This window comes from Chionomys nivalis, chromosome 1 (assembly GCF_950005125.1).
Source record: "Chionomys nivalis chromosome 1, mChiNiv1.1, whole genome shotgun sequence".
Taxonomy (NCBI): Eukaryota; Metazoa; Chordata; class Mammalia; order Rodentia; family Cricetidae; genus Chionomys; species Chionomys nivalis.
In genome coordinates this window covers 81,081,725-81,099,339 of record NC_080086.1, presented here as the reverse complement: position 1 = coordinate 81,099,339, position 17,615 = coordinate 81,081,725, and the positions used below count along the sequence as shown (strand labels likewise).

The 17,615-nt window shown below is 36.7% G+C and overlaps 2 gene segments (V, D, J or C); both read right to left on the bottom strand.

Annotated features, from left to right (window-relative positions):
- Positions 1 to 389: 389 nt before the first annotated feature.
- LOC130876314 (immunoglobulin kappa variable 4-1-like) lies at positions 390 to 1,039 on the bottom strand. The segment is given in 2 exon segments: positions 390 to 787; positions 991 to 1,039. Coding segments are annotated over 2 exon segments (447 nt in total).
- A 12,338-nt stretch (positions 1,040 to 13,377) lies between these two features.
- Positions 13,378 to 14,054, bottom strand: LOC130876247 (immunoglobulin kappa variable 4-1-like). The segment is given in 2 exon segments: positions 13,378 to 13,790; positions 13,997 to 14,054. Coding segments are annotated over 2 exon segments (462 nt in total).
- Positions 14,055 to 17,615: the final 3,561 nt, after the last annotated feature.

Here is a 17,615-nt window from a genome sequence, read left to right as displayed (position 1 = left end):
ACAAATGTACACTCTCATAGACCAGAAAAGACTACTTAATTAACTAAAATGCAATAAAAATAAAATTATATATATATATATATATATAATCACCACAGAATCCATTAAAAGAGCAAAAACATTTTTTCTACACTTTGAAACCTTTGCCATCTTCACTGTTTCTGCCCACAGCATCTTGTTTTTGACACTGAAGTCCAGAAATATAAAAGATAAATCCCTCCTATTCAAGCAGCAGAGTTTGTGGAATGGAAAGATAGTATTGAGTTCTTTGCAATATTTTCATTTAAAGGTGTTTTCATACCTAATGACATACGAGACATTGATCCCTTCATGTTATGCTGGGCTCTTCAAACTTTTACACTACTGTTTGAACACACCAGCCTCAGGCCTCAAGGGGAAGTATGTAGGTCTAGGGCTGTGTGGTGCAGGCAGCTGTTGAGAATATTTGAGGTTTTTGTTAGAGGCTGAAGCACTGTGGGAGGAGCATCATAGTGCTGCTTACAGTAGTAATCTGCCAGGTCTTCCTCCTGGACACTGTTAATGGTGAGAGTGAAATCTGTCTTAGATCCATTGCCTGTGAAACGATCAAGGACCCCAAGGTACCGATCGGATGCCCCATAGATCAGTAGTTTAGGAGCCTGTCCTGGTTTCTGCTGGTACCAAGCCAAGTAGTTAGTGTCATCGTCTAAAAGACTCTGACTGGACGTGCAGCTTATGGTGACCTTCTCCCCTGCTGACACAGCCAGTGAGGATGGAGACTGGGTCATCACAATATCAGCACCGCCACCTGCCATCAGCAATAGACAATGATGATAAATAATATGAAGAAACAGATATAGTACCAGTTGAAATTTGTCATTTGATATTCTTGTAATGTCATTTTGTCATAGTATTATTGTGTAAGATATATTCTGTCATAGCACACATTGTAAATTTCTTATATACTAAAAAGTGACTCTATAAAGATGATAGTACTTGTGAATTTCTCACCAGACACCCAGAGCAGCAGAGATATGATAACCTGGATTTGTGACACCATCTTGCTTTCTCTGTCTCTCTGATGTATCTCAGCTCTCACTGAAAGGGCTTATTTAGTTTATAAATTTTAGGAAGTTGGATTGAGCTGGAGAACAACATGCAAAGCAGTCAGCAAATACATAAGGAAATGCAAGGGCAGTGTGTGTGAGTAGTTGGTGTCAATCAACAGGGAAAAATAACATCATGAGGAGTGTGAGTAATCACTGAATTCTAATATTTTACAGCACTCAAACATAAATCAATTAGGTACTCTAATAACAACTTTGGTTTAAAATCCATATTTTTAAATCTGTTTGTTTTGAAGAAACATCAGGAAAGCTATCTAAGAATAACAATGTTTACCAAAGAAATGATAAAATATGTTCAAAATATCACAATAAAAGAATCTTAGAGTAAAAAACATGCAATAAAAGAAAAAAGGTGAAGGAGGAAAAAGGGAGAGAGAGAGAGAGAGAGAATATAAATTAAGGTTAAATTTGCTTATTTTTTTCTACTTTTAAAACCACTCTTATACAGAGGACAATGAACAGTGCCACAGATGTGTGTTCCAGTTTCCAGACTAAACACAGAGCAGCTCAGAATTCATTATATGTAAATCCTGGAGAACATTAACATTGAGATGAGAAAATCTTAAATCCCAAATCAATGGTACACGCTGCAGAAACAAACAAGTATCACATGCACAACTAAGGGAACTGAAAGAAGAATATAAATTTCTGGAAATAGAAGAAGAAGAAAACAAACGATATTTTTTCAAAAAGTCTTTGCTGTAGTGTAATATTTACCAAGAGTGGTTATTTGAAAAATGAATATTCTATGATAATTTACAACTTAGCCATATTGAAACTGGGTGAAAAAGGTCTTCCTGATATAGTGAACATTAAAAATATCTCTTCAGAAGGGAACAGAGTCATCTTATGTAGAGGGCTGGTTTTGAATTGCATAGAAACTCTGTGCAGGGGTGACAGGAGGTAGCATTCTATCTGATAGGTTTGACGAACCAAGTTGGAAGGAGCAAGCCTCTCCCATCAGTAAAGTGCCTTGACAATAGTCAGTCCTTGAAAACACAGATGTACAATATAGTTCAATGTTTCCAATTAGGTTGTGGTTTGTCTTCTGATGAGGTGTTTTTACATAGTATATTACAGCAAGAGTTAGTCCCATAACACAAGACTTTTTTGTTTAGATTAACTAGTGCACGAAGCTCTTGAAATTATTTGCAACCAATTTACTAGTTTATAAAACTATTTTCATGGGAACCTAGTCTGAATCATAATTTGAGTATTATAAAAAGAGCATTGACGTTGCAATAAAGTATGCAGTTGTATCTCCTACTGGGTCCTGATTTCTGCAGCACTACCCAGGGCCATTGATAACTGAGGTAGTTGGGGAAGGGTCCCCAACAATTTTAAATTGGGTAATCATTTTACAGAGATCAATAAACCACAGTACAATAGACTGATGTTATACAAAAAAAAGTTTGAGTATGAATGAAAATTAGAAGCAATAATGGAAATCACAGAATACACCTGGAATTTAGGTTGGTGAACTTTGAAAGAATATGTAAAAAGTAAATTATAAAGCTAGTACTATATGTAAAGTACAAGGGACAAAAAAATAAACAAATAAAACATAAAGGCAAAAAGTTAAGATTAACATCTTTAATCCCAGAACTGGAGAGGCATAAACATAAGAATTATACATTTGAGGACAGCTTGGGGTCCAAGTTCTAGGCCAAACTAATTTGTGGATGGTGACAATCTTTCAAAATATATGTTATTAATCAAGTACTTGCAAGATAGCCTCGACATTTGATATTGGAATCATTGTAGTTATCTGACATTAATATTTTAGCATTAAGCAAAGATGATTATTGGAAATTTAATATGCATTTATGTAGCATGAATTTCCCATTTTTTGCATTAATTATATAATTTTATACATTTACCTTTCAGGTAAAAGTGTTAATTTATTTCTGATAGGCGTATTCTGATCTCCTTTGTCAACTTTTAACACCATCATAAGAAAGAGTTAAGCAGAATGTAGATTAAGGAAGTTGCCAATCTCAAGGTAAAAAATATGACAGATGAATAAATCTGCTCCAGTCGGTGTCTAACAAGTTCTAACAAGTTCTGCTGTGCTCTGGAACTTTATAGAAGTTTATTTAGCCCTGGAGCACTGTGGAATGAAGCTCATTTTCTGTTGACAGAAATAGTTTGTAGTGTCTTCAGATTCCACAGGATGGAGGGTGAGGGTGATGTCTGTTTCATACCCACTGCCACTGAACCTGGCAGGGTACACAGAAGCTAGGTTAGATGCAGAAGAGATGAGAACCTTGGGAAGCTGTCCTGATTTCTCTGTTAGTTCCAATGCATATAACTAATGTCATATTCAGTGACACTCTTACTGGCCCTAAAGGAGATAATGGCCCTCTACTCTAGAGAAACAGGTATTGAAGTGGGAGACGGGGGCAGAACAACGTCCCCAGGGGAACCTAAAATGATAAACACCTTGTTATCACATTTACTAAAAGCACCCAAGTGTAAAACCATCATGTATGTGGTTCTTAATTTTATTGATTTTATTGAGGTATACATTTTTCTCTGTTCCCTTCTCTTACCCTCTCCTTCCCTTCAACCATCTCCATTAGTCTCCATGCTCTCAATTTACTCAGGAGATCTTGTCTTTTTTTTTTATTTCCCATGTAGATTAGATCCATAAATGTCTCTCTTAAGGTCCCCATTGCTGTCTAGGTTCTCTGGGATTGTTATTTGTCGACTGTTTTACTTTGGTTTATATTTAAAAATCACTTTTGAGTGAGTACATGTGATTTATGTCTTTCTGGGTCTGGGTTACCTCACTCAATATGATGTTATCATGTATGTGGAATCTATAACAGCAGTTATGAGCTATACTCTGAGAAACCATAAAGGAAAATGGAAATTTAATACTATTTAGATGCCTTAATTTCAATCGACAAAACATCAAAGCATGAAAAGCAATGATAGCCATAGTGGCTGCTCCTAGCACTTCAGGCTCTCACCCGGAACCCAGAGTCTCAGTACCCAAAGCGAGAGCACCTGAACCCATGCGAGCTTGACTAGAGGCTGTTTCTTAGTCACTGACAAGCTGTCTTTAAAGTCACTCAGTAATCTGTGCCTAGCTAAAGTCTCAATATGCAAATCAGCTCAGAAAAAACTTGACTTGGTGCTCAAAGGACACCTGCTCTTGTGTCACCCTATGGCAGTTAGGAATAACAAAGAATTCTCTAGAATGTTGTCAGTACTGTATCCCAGACGATATTTTGGCTGGCCTTTTGTGATTGTCATTTTCTGTTATTCTGGGGTACAGGTGAGTAGTCAAATGCAATTACTCTGACTGCACTAATGGATATAGGTTGCAGAAGCATGGTGATCCCTCAGAATTAAACTATTGAGATAACTTTATATTTATTCTTTTTGTTTCTCTGAGACAACGTTTTTCTGTAGCTGTGTAGCCTGTTCTGGAACTAGATCTTTTAGACCAGGCTGGCCTCAATCTCACAGAAATCCACCTACTTTTGCCTCCTGAGTGCTGGAATTAAAGATTGTGCCACCACTGCCCAGATCATTTATTTTATGTGTATTTGAACATTTTTCTGCATGTATCACATCTGTGGTTTTTGCATTTGAATTCTAAAAGAGGTCATTGTACCCCTTGAACCTATTTTGGCAGATGGCTGTGAATATGGATGCTAGCATATGGATGCTAGGAACTGAGCCTATTTTTACTAAAAGTCCAGGAAGGACTCTTCTCCACTGATCCATATCTTTATCCTAAACTAATTTTTGTATCTTATAACAACAATATACATTGCATTTGAGTAGATACTTCTCAAAAAGAGAATATAATTGGATTCAATAAGATTGAGAAAAATGAACATGTTCTGTGTTCAGATTAGAAGAGGAAATTGGCTTCACTAAGAAGCTTTAAATAAATGTCTTAAGGAACCAAACAAGCAATGAGCTGTGAGACTAAAATGAAAAATGGGGATGGAAATGTTAATTTGTAATGAACAAGTATCACTGAGAGTGAGACAGATCTCTCCATCTTCTCATTCCAAAGTCAATACTAAGTCCACAAAAAGCCTTCACAAGTGGAGGAAGCTTTTACCGTGTAAAACAAACATAGCCTCACAAGCATAGTTCCCGTCAATCAGCTAACAGCTTAGGAGCCCACGTTGTTCTGTTGACAAAATGGTGGACATTCTGTGGACAGAATGATGGACATTCTGATAATGTCCCTACTATAAAACCCATGGAAGATAATGATGCTGGGCTTTGTGACCCTTTGGACACTCAGCATACTATCAGTTCCACATACAACTACAGCTTTTAATAAAAACATCAGATTAGCTAGGAATTGGCACTCTTTCATAATCAGCATTTCCCTTCTCTATGGCACCTGAACTGGAGGTAGTGACAATGTGAGGGCAAGTTGGTCATTTCTATTTCCAGGTATTTGACAGATAGAAATGTCTCAGACCCTCACATCCTCACATAATACCATTATAACTCAAGAAACTGATTGAAGCTCAGTGCTCCCTAATCAAGGACTGCAATTCATTGCAACTTGATTGTCCTCATAAGGTCGTTAAGTAAAGCATTGGTCTTCAGGCTGTTATTTTGTTTGGTGAAGAAACATGGATGGACATAGGGACACTGAGAAAGTTTGATCTCTCTAATCATGTGCTCATGTAGACAATGTGTCTGTGATATCCTCCTCTTTCCTTTCCACAAGATGTTCAGCTTTGATCCAAACACTCCTGTCCTAATAAACTACCTCACAACAATCTCACATATTTCTCCCATGGAGCACAGCTTCCAAAACTAAGCCAACATTAAACTCATTATCTCCTTTTCTTCTTGATTTCACAAACAGAGTTTTAGCCTTTCAATGTAATTCAAATTAAGATTCTTAAGTTATTGCATAAATTAACACTGTCATACTCACTTCATTAGATGGGCATGAGATTATTTTCATCACTATTTTTCCATCTCTCTGACCGAAGTTTCTGGGATATTGATATATATATATATCATTCTTGTATCAATCACACTGTTACCAAAGTCTGCATGGTTATGTCTACTATGGAATGTCAAAGATTTTCTCACCCTCTATTTTCTTCAACTTCATTATTCCATGTCTAAATGATTTCATTGTAGGGATCTTTAACTTTCTTGTTTAAACTGGTTTCTAGATATTGTGTTTTGAAATTAATTGTTAATGGAATTTACCCTGACTTTTTTCTTAGGAAGTTTATTTCTATTTTACAGAAAACCTACTGATTCTTGAATGCTGACTTTTGTTTATATTCTGCTCTTTGCTGATAGTATTTTCAGGTCTAAGAGTTTTCTGGTTGAGCTTTGATGGTATTTTAAGTAAAAAACAAAAAACTTGCTGTGGAAATTTCACTACATCATTTGCTATTTCTATCCCTTTTATTTCTCCCTCCTTCCTCTTTTCTATGACTGAGGTTTGAGGATTACATTGAATAAGATGAAGAGAGTGGGAATGCACCCTGTTCTCATCTCAGACTTGTGAAGCAGTTGTTCTTTGTCACTACCTACTGTAACTATAATGATATTGCTGCATTCATAATCTTTGTTTTTGTTTTATCTTGTCATACTGCATGATTACAAATTTCTTACAGAAAAATATCTGTTTTATTGTTGTTATTATTATTATATAATTTCATTGTTAAATGGCTTGTCAATCAACTCAACACTGTCTAGCAGACACACAATAAAAACAGCTTGGCTTAGAATTGCCCAGATTTTTCATTCTCTCATCTTCTACCACATCTGTTGCTATAAGGTCCTTGGTCTCTGGATCATTAATGTAGCTTCAGTGATGGAGACCTAGATCTAGGCTTTTTTAGCTGGCATCCACACATATCACTTAGCTGCTCTCGAGATGTTCCAGATACATGAAATCGAAAGAGCCTCTTTTGTGAACTCTCCTATTTCAAACTGGAGGTAGCAGACTTTTCTGAAATTAGATAAACAGGACAGTTGTATGTGGGTCTCCTGCTTATTAAACCAGGGTTATTCAAATTCTTCACAACATTCTCTGCGTCCTCTTCAAGGAGAAGTTTGACACGTATGTTCCAACAAGGTAGGCTCCCGGGGAGTTGCAGACGTTTATGTGAATCACTACTTTGTATCTACATCAGTGATGGCTTCATGAATAATCCATCACAGTGCTCCTGTGTTTACATGTCATTCATAGAACATTGTGAACCATAATTTTTCTGGGCACTGTTTGTGGATTTGTTTGTTATTTTCAATCAATATGGTCTGGCTATGTGTCAGTTTATTGTGCAACTGAAAACATCTGTCTCCACGATGACAATCTCCAATTTTGTAAGAAAATGAACAGTTGACTTTGTCTCTCATGGTGTTCACAATAGAAACCAAGTATTCTGTCTTTTTCCAGCAGAAGCTGCAGACAGGGTTGCACATGCCAGTACTTGTGACCTCTATTCTTAGTTATATTTAAGGAAAGCCTTCTATTCCTGGTCCATTCAAGGATTTTATAATGAATTTAAATGATTGTTCTGCATTGACTAAGATAATGGCAGGATTTCTGTTTCAAAAGAACTTAGCGTTAGACTGAAATTAATATTTTTGTTTTTGTAGCAACCTTTCATATCTGAAATGAAAATAACTTGGTTAAAGTGTAGAAGACTCATTTTTTTTTTTAAGATTTCCATTACAAGAATTAGGACATCCTTGTGTTAATCAGTTAAATTGGTCTCTCCTTTCTGACTTTTTTCCCCTTTTAATCTTCATTTTGTCATCTTGGTAATGCTTCTTCCACACAATGAGTATGGTGTTATTCCTTACTTTTCAGTGGCATGGAAGAGTTCCACTAATGTTAATGTTAACTCTTCATTAAAGGTCTGTCTAAATTCTGAAAAGCATCCATAGGTCTTGTATATCACTCTTTTTTTTAAAGTACAATTTGTAATACAATTTTAAAATTTTACACAAGAAAAAAATGAAAATAATGTTTTTTTTTATTCCACTACCAAAAAGAGACTACGTTACAAAATATTGGCACTGAGACTATAGTTAATTCTTTTTATTTAAAAGGTGCTATATGTCAGGGCTTTTGCCCATGTGTTATCAAAGACTTGTTCACCTGTTCTTTATGAATAATCTTACTTTGCTAGGATTACATTTGAATTACATTTACTTTCAAGTGCAGTGAGAATATAGTACCAATCAAAATGTGCTATTAATTTAAAATACATTCTAAAGACTTACACTTTTTTTTTACATTTTAACATGTCTAAAAATTAAAATTTACTATGTAGCTCTTACCATGCTGCCTGGTGCTAAGAGGAACCAGGTGTCCTTATGTCGCCTGCATCTTTTATATTCATGAGTAGCAGCACCCAGTGCAGACACCAGTGTGCCTACCTGGGCTGCTCCCTCTCCAGCAAGGGGGCACAAGACAGACTGGCAGAGATGCTTGAAAACAAACAGGCTGCAGCATTGATGAACCACTTTCTCACTTTTTTGAGATTTATTTTTAAAATTTTGATTATAAAATAAACTAGCTATTGAATGCTTATTTTTATTTATTTTTGTTGGTCCTAATATCCCTTTTTCAACAGAAATGACAAAGCTTATATTACTTATAACTTTGGACTTGCCTAAAATTATTACTGCCACTTACTAGACCTGGCCTACATTAAGGGATACATTAATCTACACCATTACTTGTCGCTTTATATTAGGTCCAAAAAGCCCAAGAGAACATGCTGTTTCCCTGTAAAGAATTACAACTGTCATCTAAATTATTGAGGATGTCTAAAGCTCAGTTAATAGTTTCTGAGATTGTTCACATTAGGAGGCCCACATTCCTCCACCCATTTCATAAGAAAGAACTGATTTTCTCTTGTACAGAAAATGTTATGTGTACAACTAATATACCAAATGTGAGTAAAGAAGAATTCTTCTCTTTTCCTCTGTAGCCTAGGAGAAAGCCCTTTTGGAGTAATCCTTGCTAAGGTTTACTAAGTGTCCTGTAGGCTCAGTGTATTCTGACATGTTTCACTGGTGGTGTTCCCATATCCCTGTATATGAATCCTTATTTTTCAAAAGCTGTTCCAACAGTGGCACATTTTCATCTGACATCCAAAAAGATCACACGATTCCAAGTTCCAACTAAAACTCTTGATGCAATTACTTCATCTACAAGTGCAACTGGCACACCTAAAACACTGCAGCTCCCACACAACATCTAGTACATAGTCTGTTACTATGTGGAATTTGTGTAGCTGCCGCTACTTTAGCTGTGCAAGTTTCTTCAATTTTTAACTTCCGCGTTGTGCTCAGTTTCTACTACGGGGTGTGTTTTCTGTATTAGTTTCTGTACTCCTTGTTCTCAATGCTCTATTTCCATCTTCCTATTCATCCTCTATAAGCCCATGAAATGTTTCATCCCTGGTGTATGGGCTTCATTGACTTCTTTCAAATACTCCAAAGAGATTAAAAAAAAAAAAACTGTTCTGTAGGATTTCTTTTGAATCTTGAGAAAGACAAAGTTTCTTATTTACCCCCAAAATCATTCACTTGACTTTGGAAATGTTTTATAAGTACCTCTTCAGTTTTGAATTTGTGATTTAGTTTGGCAACTTTGGGAGAGGAACTTTCTAATGTATTTTCTCTGTGATGAGATATGTTGAGGATACCAATGTATCCAGCAGTGCCATCTTTGACCCTTTTAATGGAGTTTTCAAGCTGCTCTATTGATGATTCAGATTCCATCCTCAGTTTATTTTTCTATGATACAAATCGGTCTAGCTCACTTCTCATTCTACAGTTTACTCTTTGAACCTTTCAAATATGGGAACCACTAAAGGAATGTTTATGGTACAATTTGCCATGCATGTTTCCTGGTTAAAAGTTTACACATCCCCTATTTGGGTGCAATTCTTCGTTTCAGGCTTTTGGCAGAAGTCTCATCTCAGGTTCGGGAAATCTGCCTAGACAACATCATTCTTCTCTCCTTGAAGGCTCTCCAGAGTTTTCAAGATGTCTTGTAACTCTCTCCCTTTTTCTGCCAGTTTTTACTCAATTCTCGCCAACTTTGCTTTGGCATTTGTCTTCTCTACCTGGAAGTCTATATACTGGAGGTTCTGACCGTCTTTGTCATTCTTCTTGTCTGCTAACTTAGCATTTTGATGTTTAAGAATATTTATTTCAGTTTCCAGTTTTTAAAAAAGTTATATGATGGATTTCCATTATGTTTCCAAGTTCTGCTTGAAAAATTTTGATAGACATTTTATTTCCACTTCAACAGTGTTGTTTGTTATGTTTCTGTTGAAGTTGTTGTTACTTTTTATTTAATATATAATTTGTGTGTTAAAACATACCTATTCTATGTTTTTCAGTTTGGGGGACAAGTATAAGATTTCTATACACTACTTAGTGATCATCAGAATTTCATTTCCATCTGTTATAAGCTTATGCCTTCTGTCTCTGATTTTATTAATTTATGTTATCTTCTTTTTCTCTAGGTCAGTTTGCATGCTGTTGTACATCTGTTTATTCAAAAACAAACTCAATGAATACTTTTACATATTGCTATTTTAATCTCCATATCATTAATTTCTGTATTAATATTTATCACCTCCTATGATTGACTGACTCTGGTTTGATTTGATTACTTCATTAGATATTGAGGCTCATCTATAAGTGCTTATTTGAGATCTCTGAATTTGGTCATTTACTTGAGGTCTTTCTGGTTTTTAATGTAGCCATTCAAAGCCATAAACTTTCTTCTCAGTATCACATAGCTGCCACCCAAAGATTCAGGGAAGTTGTGCTCTCATTTTCATTTGATTCTAGGTATTGGCTGTTTTTCTCTTTGATTTCTTCAATAAATCAATGATAATTTTAGAGGCTACTGTGAAATATCCAATTAATTATTTAGTTCTTATATTTTTTTTCTGTGATTCTAGTTTCAGTTTAGATTCTCTTATTTGATTTAAGACTTACATTGTGGCTTAAAATGAAATCTGTTTTTTTTTCATAGAAGGTTGATGTGATACTATGAAAGATATATAATACAGATGTATACATGATAGATAGATAAATTAATGGGATTTATTTTAGATGTCATGGTGGCTATTCATTTCTCCTTCAGTATAGCTTAAATTTTCCTGGTAGTTTTTAGTTTGAATCTAAGGAAGAGAACAGTGTGCAGAAATTACCCTCTGCTATTTTATCAAAATAAATCTGAACTTCCATATCCATTCTAACTATGGGGTCCCCCTTTTCCTTATCACCTGTCCAAAATGACAAAATGGCAGAAGTATTGACTTGAAACTTTGGAACTTTGGATTGTCTGTGAACACCACAGAAATAGACTTATGGGTGGTAGTTTCTGGGAGTCCTCTTTGGCTTACAGAGAGGGGAAATTACGTGACTCATCACATAATTTGCACTATACAGCACAATTCTATCATAAAGCACCTAGTACAAGTCTTAGTTATCATAGGTGGAAGAACAGTCCTATCAAAAAGGTCCAAGCACAATATCAAATAACCTTGGTCAACACAGGCAAATCTTTTGCAGAGATCTATTTTAATGGTCATACGAGAGATAAATCAGGCATTTGGGACAAGAGACAGTTCCAAATTAGGTCAGGCAGAGAACAGGGTGCCCTCCACTAGGGAGGTAGTTGGGGTGGAGGGACGTCTCCATTTTGCCAAGCTCACAGAGTAATGCCAGGCTATGGAAGACTGAAAGCTTCAACCAGGAGGGCCTCCCAATATCTATCCACATTGTTATATGAAACTTGAGCCCCAAAGTTTGATGTGTATGCATTTGCAATTGTTATTAGTGAATCATTTACCTTATGACTGGTTTTATCTGTTTGATTCAGATTTGTTCAGATTCTAATGTAAGAGATATCAACAGAGCTGTGCCAGCTTGGTTTTGGGCCCCCGTTTCCTTGCTAGATTTGCTTTCATATTTTGACTCTCAGAACATGTATATTGTTATCAGTTAGATGTGTTTTCTGGGGAAAACAGACAGTTGGAAACAGTTTTTAACCTAGGTCAAAAATATGTGTATCATTTTTGCTTAATTGTGGTCACATATGATTATTAATAGATGCTTATTACTTTCTATCCTTTTCTGCAGTTTCTTGGTGTGCTAGATTTTTGTTAGTTTCTTTTCCTTTGCACCTGCTCTTCAAATGTATTGGAGTTATTGACTTGCAGCACTGGAATACTCATATCTTTTTCCTGGTAATCATTATTCATCTACTCTTCTCTTTCCACTAACATTTTGTCTGTGCTCTCATGATTGAGATGATCTTTCCTTTTTGTGTGCATAGTATTTTGATAGTGTATGTGTATGAAGGTATAAGTGGGAATGGGTGTGTAAAAGTATGAGAGACAGAGATAAAAGCATAAAGTAGACAGGAGAAGAAAATACAGCAATAAAGGTAATGAGAAATGGGGAAGTTTAGCACATATTGTCAAATATATGATATACTGGAAAAAACTTCTCTTAAGAAAACTGTTTATAATGAATTTAGATTGATGCATGGATCTAATCTATATGGGAAATAGAAAAATACAAGATCTTCTGAGTAAATTTGGATCATAAGAAACTTGGGGGAGGGTTGAAGGGCAGGGAAGAGGCAGGGTGGGAAGCAGAGAAAACTGTAGCGATCAAGAAAAATCAATTAAAAAAAGATTTTAATGGACAGCATAATGGTTCACATTTCAAAGAAACTTGACACAAATCCTGATGTCAAACCTGTTTTATTCCCAGAACTTGAATGAAAAAAAATGACAAACAAATCTAAGTTGTTCTCTAAACTTCACAACTAGGCCATGTCATGTGCACCTAGAAATATGCAAACATTTAAACACAACACACAAATGCACATTCACATTGACACAGAAAAGCTTAATCAACTAAAATTTAGTAAAAAATGAAAAGAAAAAAACAGAAGAAACAGACACCAGTAAGGAAGTAAGAAACTACTCTAGAATCTGGATAAGTAGGAAACATACTTTCTCACAGCTGCCAAAAAAAAAAAAAAAAAATACAGTTTGTCGTCATCACTACATTCCAAAGAGTCTTATGAAGGACACCAGAACTGAACTATAGAAAGATAAGTCTTTCATATCCAAGTAGCAGAGTTTGTGGTATTTTATTACAGAAGGAAAAGAAAGACAATACTGAGTTCTTCTCTGCATTTTCACATAAGGATTTTCATACCAAAAGACGAAGAGACACTGAATCATAGTTTCAAGCTCACTGTCTCCTAGTCAGAAAGGAGAAGTTTACAGGTGCAGGGCAGCCTGTGGTACAGGCAGCTGTTGAGATTCTCAGAAGTTTTTGTTGGAGGCTGAAGCACTGTGGTAGGATCCTCATTAGCTTGCATACAGTAATAATCTGCCAAATCTTCAGCCTGGACACTACTGATGGTGAGAGTGAAATCTGTCTCAGATCCACTGCCTGTGAAACGATCAGGGACCCCAGTGTACCGATTGGATGCCCAGGAGATTAGCAGTTTAGGAGACTGCCCTGGTTTCTGCTGGTACCAGAACAAGTAGTTTTTGTCATCTTCACTGTCAAAAAGACTCTGACTGGACTTGCAGCTGATGGTGACCTTCTCTCCTAATGACACAGCAATGAAGGATGGAGACTGGGTCATCACAATACCCGCACAGGCACCTTTAATAAGGAATACAACATGAAGATTTGTAATATGCAAACACAAAATATAGTAACAGCTGAAGTTTATCATGTAATAAACTTACAGTGTCACCTTGTCAGTGTATATCTCACAAAATATTATAAGAAATACTAACACATACTTTAAATTTTTATATACAAATAATTGACTCTAAAAAAGATTATACTGCTTTTAAATTTCTCACCAGACACCCAGAGCAGCAGGAACATGAGAACCTGTGTCTGTGACTCCATCTTGCTCCCCCTGCCTATCTGAAGCAGCTCAGATCACACTGTAAAAGTCTGGTTTATACATTTTGAACAGCTGGTCTGGCCTGGAGGGGCCATGCAAAGCAGTCAGCAAATACATAAGGAAATGTCTGAGCAGTGTGTGTGAGTGGCTAGTGACAATCAACAGACAAAAATAGCACTATGGGCAGAATGAATGATCACTGAAAGACATCAGCTTATACCTCTCCAACAGAAATCTAATAGGTACTCTAATAACTACTTTGTGGTAAAATCCAAGACATTTTAAACCAGTTTGCTTTTGTAGAAGTGTTAGGAAAGCTATCTCAGTTTAATGGTACTAGGAAAATGGTAAAATATGTTTAAAAATTTACAACAGCAAAGAAACTTAGAGTAAGAAAACATTTGGTCAAAGAAATGATCGGTGGAGTGAAGAAAAGAAGATATGAGAAAGAAAATTGAGGCTAATTGGGTTTATTATCATTTATGTGTAAAGTCATTCATGCTGAGTGAACATTGAGCTCCAGATTCCAGACTCAAAATGAAACATAAACAAAGATCAGCCAAGAATTCACTCTGTAAATCATGGGGAAAAATTAAGTTTGAGATGAGAGAAGCTTTCATATCAAAGCAATGGTAAACACAGCAGATCAAAGAAATATCCTCCATACAACATCGGGAAAATGAAACAAGACTTTAAATTTGGGAAGATATGGAAATATATTGAACTGAATTTCTTCAAGTAGTCATGGCTGTAGTACAACACTGTCAAGAGTGTTTATTTTAGAAATGCATATTCTAGAATAATCTAGAAGTCAACCATGTTTAAAGTAGGTGAAAATGTTGTGAAATACATTAAGGAGTATAGGTATTAGGTCTTCTTGGAAGTTCTGGTAGAATTCTGCATTGAAGCCGTCTGGACCTGGTTTTTTTTTTTTGGTAGGGAGGTTTTTTATAACAACTTCTAATTCTTCGCGACTAACAGGTCTATTTAGATTGTTCACCTGGTCCTGGTTTAACTTTGGTATATGGTACTTATCTAAAAAAGTGTCCGTTTCTTTTACATTTTCCAATTTTGTGGCATACAGGCTTTTGTAGTAAGATCTAATGATTCTCTGAATTTCCTCTGTGTCTGTGGTTATGTCTCCCTTTTCGTTTCTGATCTTGTTAATTTGCGTATTCTCTCAGCCGTTTGATTAGTTTGGATAGGGGTTTGTCAATCTTGTTGATTTTCTCCAAGAACCAGCTTTTTGTTTCATTGATTCTTTGTATTGTTTTCTGTGTTTCTATTTTGTTGATTTCAGCCCTCAGTTTGATTATTTCCAGTCTTCTACTTCTCCTAGGTGAGTCTGCTTCTTTTTTTTCTAGAGCTTTCAGGTGGGCTGGCTATTAAGTCTCCAATGCGTGCTTTCTCCCTTTTCTTTAAGTGGGCACTTAATGCTATGAACTTTCCTCTTAGCACTGCTATCATCATAGTGTCCAATAGGTTTGAGTATGTTGAGTCTTCGTTTTCATTGAATTCAAGAAAGACTTTAATTTCTTTCTTAATTTCTTCCTTGATCCAGGTGTGGTTCAGTAGTTGACTGTCCAGCTCCATGAGTTCGTAGACTTTCTGGGGGTAGCATTGTTGTTGAATTCTAACTTTAATCCATGGTGATCTGATAAGACACAGGAGGTTACTAATATTTTTTTGTAACTGTGTAAGTTTGCTTTGTTACCAAGTATGTGGTCTATTTTTGAGAAGGTTCCATGAGCTGCAGAGAAGAAGGTATATTCTTTCCTATTTGGGTGGAATGTTCTATAGATGTCTGTTAAGTCCATTTGACTCATTACCTCCCTTAATCCTCTAGAGGGGCTCACAGGTGTCCAGGGAGATGTCCCCAGCTGGTACCTTGGGCAACTGAGGGGAGGGAACCTGAAATGACCCTATCCTATACTGATGAATATCTTGCATATCACCTTAGAACCTTCATCTGGCGATGGATCGAGATAGAGACAGAGACCCAATTTGGAGCAACGGTCTGAGCTCTTAAGGTCCAAATGAGGAGCAGAAGGAGGGAGAACATGAGCAAGGAAGTCAGGACCATGAGGGGTGCACCCACCCACTGTGACAGTGGAACTGATCTATTAGGAGCCCACCAAGACCAGCTGGTCTGGGACTGAATAAGCATTGGTTGAAACTGGACTCTCTGAGCAAGGCGGACAATGAAGGCTGATGAGAAGCCAAGGACAATGGCACTAGGTTTCGAGCCTAATACATGAACTGGCTTTGTGGGAGCTTAACCTGTTTGGACGCTCACCTTCCTGGACCTAGACAGAAGTGGGAGGACCTTGGTCTTCCCGCATGGCAGGGAATTTGGACTGCTCTTCAGTATATAGAGGGAGGGGGAATGGAGTGGGGGGAGGAGAAGAGGAGTGGGAATAGGGGGAGGGGAGGGGGAGGAGGGGGAGGGAAAAGGGAAACAGGGAGCAGGTGGAAATTTTAATTAAAATGAATAAAAAAAAGTAGGTGAAAATGGTCCTGTTGACATAGTGAACATATAAAATCCTCTCCAGAAGGAGTTCCAGCAAACCTATATCAAGTACTTATTTTATTGAAACCAATAGACCACAGCACCAGAAAATGTTGCCATCCTAAGAAAAAAAATGTTTAAGTATGAATGAAAATCAGAAGCAATAATAGAAATCACAGAACCTACCTGTACTTTAGGTTGTTGAACTCTGACAGCATATATAAGAAGGAAATGACAAACCCAGTATTATGTGTAAAGTATGGCTGGATCCAGCTCATTTCTTAGCTTTCTGAGATTTCAGCCTCATGGAGGAGGTACCAGTCAGAGCCATGTTTATTGCCACAACTCAATGGTGTTTCAAGGTCCTTACCAGCAAGCCAGCCACAACAGTGTGTTCCCAACATTCATAAGCATCATATTCGGACCAATTGTCTAAAAGAGTCAGAGTTCACTCTGGCAGGTTGGCCCAGAAAGCCACTGTTTTAAAATGGCACAGCTTTTTTCCTGCCAAGGCTGAAAACCGAAAAGCATACAGTCATCTTTTTATCAACACTATTTAAGTTTTCTTGGCAGGACCTCTTAAAAGAGCTACAAGGCTTTATAGCTAAAACTGAGTTGGAAGCCTCTCTTAGATGAGGTTGCTTGCTTGCTTCTAGCAAGCAAAGCAGACCAGAAAAATTGCTGCTAGCAAGAAACCATGTGTAGTGCTTTTATTTTTTTCAAGAATTACTTCCCAAGCTGTCTCAGGTTTTATGTGGCTGCAGTTATCAACACGTTTGGGCACCATTTGAAACACAAGGACCTGCTTGTTGTGGTTTCTGTCCTGCCTAAATCCCACAGCCAGTAAGCTTCAAAGAAAATCACACAGAGGTCTCCATAAGTTATAATCTGATTGTCCCATTAGCTCAGGCTTCTTGTTAACTCTTACAACTTACATTAACCCATTATTCTAGTATATGTTAGTCACATGGCTCAGTACCTTTTTCAGTGGGCTAGGTCACATCCTACATCTTTGGTGTTAAAAATGTTTGTCCATAGGGTTAGGAACACTGTTTAGGGGTTG